Source organism: Trachymyrmex septentrionalis, unplaced genomic scaffold (genome assembly GCF_001594115.1).
Source record: "Trachymyrmex septentrionalis isolate Tsep2-gDNA-1 unplaced genomic scaffold, Tsep1.0 scaffold1, whole genome shotgun sequence".
NCBI lineage: Eukaryota > Metazoa > Arthropoda > Insecta > Hymenoptera > Formicidae > Trachymyrmex > Trachymyrmex septentrionalis.
The window spans coordinates 918,269-921,292 of NW_017304123.1; the positions used below are offsets into that span (position 1 = coordinate 918,269).

At 30.1% G+C, this 3,024-nt stretch overlaps 1 protein-coding gene across 1 annotated transcript in view; it reads right to left on the reverse strand.

Moving 5' to 3' along the window:
- The window catches only part of LOC108751093, a 95,362-nt gene that overhangs the window by 31,130 nt on the left and 61,208 nt on the right, over positions 1 to 3,024 (reverse strand). Inside the window, exon 4 of the mRNA XM_018491103.1 lies at positions 2,413 to 2,599. Within this exon, the coding sequence (XP_018346605.1) occupies positions 2,413 to 2,599 (187 nt within the window). The remainder of the gene's footprint in view (positions 1 to 2,412; positions 2,600 to 3,024) is intronic.

Genomic DNA, 3,024 nt, shown 5'->3' on the forward strand with positions numbered 1-3,024 from the left:
TCCAAAGGGTCAACTAAAAAAATCCTACGGATTTTTTTTGCTTGAACATCAAAATTAAAAATTGGAGAATTTTTTATCCAAAGTAGTCATTTTTTGCGAATTTTTCCGATAAAATTTCTTTGAAGCATTGTAATTAATTGAAAATAAAATATTATTTATTTGATTTATATTTATCTGTCTCTGTCTTCGAGGTATAAATTTCACACGTTTTGAGCTAAAAAATATGTATTCAGAAATATATCGTGACAAAGTTGCAGAGTTTCACAAACCCTGGTGTGGAAAGATAACCAAAAATAACAATGACTTACTAGGGTTATGGAGGTTGTAAGGCAAATGCAATATGTTAAGAATTACTTGAAAAAATTACAGATTATTCTAAAGTGTATTTAAAAGTAATACAAAAAAATTAGAAGCAATTGACCATCTAGGTTATCAAAAATTATTTCAATAAAAAGTAATATTTTTACTCAAATAAAAATATATGAAAATATATTATAAAATAATAATAAAAATTTCAATTTTTTTATATAAGTACTTTATATAAGTACTTTATAAATTCAAGAATATTTATATATAATTACATTGAGATGCAGATGTTGTTCAGTAAATAAACTAAATATTTATTTATTATAAATTAATTGGTGAATCTCAATAAAACTTTGCATAAATCATTTTTAATACTTGAAAATACTTATAGAAGAAAAAAATTTAGATTTTCATTAACATTAAAATAATTTTTATTTCTTTCCTTATATTTTATCTTTTATTTACATTTTATCTTATAAACTACAATATATTATTGTACATCATTTGTAATCATTTGTGAAAGTCTATCTTTATGTATTCTAATGAAATTATTCAATTTGTTAATGTATGCTATATTAACTTTACTAGTATTCTTTAGAAACTTTTTAATTTTGTCAGAAATACCAGAAATGAATGATACTGTAAAAAAATATCTGTTTTCTTGTTATCGTTGTATTGTTTCTATTTCATTATTGCTCACGCGCTTATTTCATAAGTTAGATTTTTTGTGCAATCATTTTTTGATGGTGGAGAAGATCAAATGCAATGGGTAACTATTATTTAATAGTGTTTCAATAATTTTATCAAAATTCTTTGTATGAAAAGAAGGATGTAACAAAAAGAGCATTTTATCGATTAAATTCACTATAACTCTAACCTTCCAACACAGAAGATGTTGTGAATAATACGTAAGCGTCCAAAGACGTAGATTTCTGATGCAAGTCATAGATGATGGAGTCATAGTGCTTCATCAAGGTCACATCCAGAAAATTTAATCTATCACCTCCCCCCTCCAATGTGAATTTAAGTTGAGGGTATAACTCTTAAATGCGAGACAAAGATCATTAATATGTGTCTTGTTAATTGCAAGTACAATGTCGTCTACATAAAGAACATAAAATTCTATTGTCAATTTACTAAAAGAAACTAATTCTAAATCTTGTAAGACTATGTCTGAAATTATAAAGGATAACGGAACCCATGAACACTCCCAAAGTTTGTCTGTAAAATTTGTTGTTGAAGGTAAAAAATGTTGAGTCAAGAATTAGCTGTACGGTGTCAAAAAACTCCGTTAGTCAAACAAGTATTAATCTGTATCAGATGTCATCTGTTATTGATTCCGACTAAATTTACTGATACATTTGTAAACAGAGAAACTATATCTAACGAAAAGAGTGTATTGTTATTAGAAATTTTTAAACTATTTATATTCTTCGTGAGATGAAAGCTATTCTTTATAAAACTTTAGCCGGAGATAAACTTTTGTTCATAAGTTTGTGTAAGAAATATCATCAAATTATATACGTATAATGAGCTTTCGGTGGAGAAAATTATGATGCTTAACGGATAGTCAATTTTATGAACTTTAAGAACATCATATGCGCGGTAAAATTGGATTTGCCGTATATAGATATTTGTAATTAGCTTCACTTATCATTTCATTGCGTTTCCACTTTTTCAATAATCTCTTCAAACTCGTGATTATGTTTATCGAATTACGTGCAATTTGTATATACGTATCGCGATCATTGAGCATCGATTCCATCTTTAAAACGTAATCTGATTTATTCATTGCAACCACTACATTGCCTTTGTCCACACAAGTGTAAATAACTAATATATAAACAATTAATATATATGTTTTTAAACCCTGACAATTTTCTTAAAGAAAAAATTCCGAAAAATGTAAGCCCGTCATATAAATGCTAAAAGTTTAGCAAGAAACGTATCATTCGACGTATCATTCGATATCATTCGATATCGCGCAAAACGGTAATGTAAAATTCAATATCAATCGGACGTGAAAAATATATCGGTGATGTTCGCGGAAACGAGAGCATCGCGGGACGACTACATCTCGGTCATATTAAGATCAGCGGTACTCACCTATCGGAGATGCGGTGTTAGCTTCCCGAAGACTGACAGTTTCCGGTTCGATGGCTGCCTCATCCTCCTCGATTAGCGGTGGTGGTGGTGCTAACGGTCGTGTCTCGTAGCCCCAGTGTTGCCGAAAAGCACGCGCGCCGCCGTCGAGGCGGACGCGTGGCAGCTCAACGAACATCGCATCGCCCAACTGAAAGTAAAAGATCGGCCGCCGCGTTAAATTGGAGTAATCGTCGGGAAGAGGAGATCAATGAACAATCGTGCCGAGACCAATTACATGCCGATAAATTTGATTTGATGAAAGAGCTTCGTTCCAACTGATTAATGAGAAAAAAATCAGTCTAGTAAAAATATACGCACGAAAATCGAATACACAATAAAAAAACATTGTAATGGAAACGGTCCACTCATGTTCCTGTTTACAGTTTGTGTTCGATTTTTTAAATATATTTGAGTGTTAATTTAACATAATGTAATTATGCTATTTATCAACTTAGTGTTAAATTGATATTCAATATTTCTTACACTCTAAATCTGTAGCAATGAAAATTTTACTGCTAACAAAACTGAGTAGCAAAGTCATTGCTTTAAGTGTGGATTTTCACTGCTTTGAAG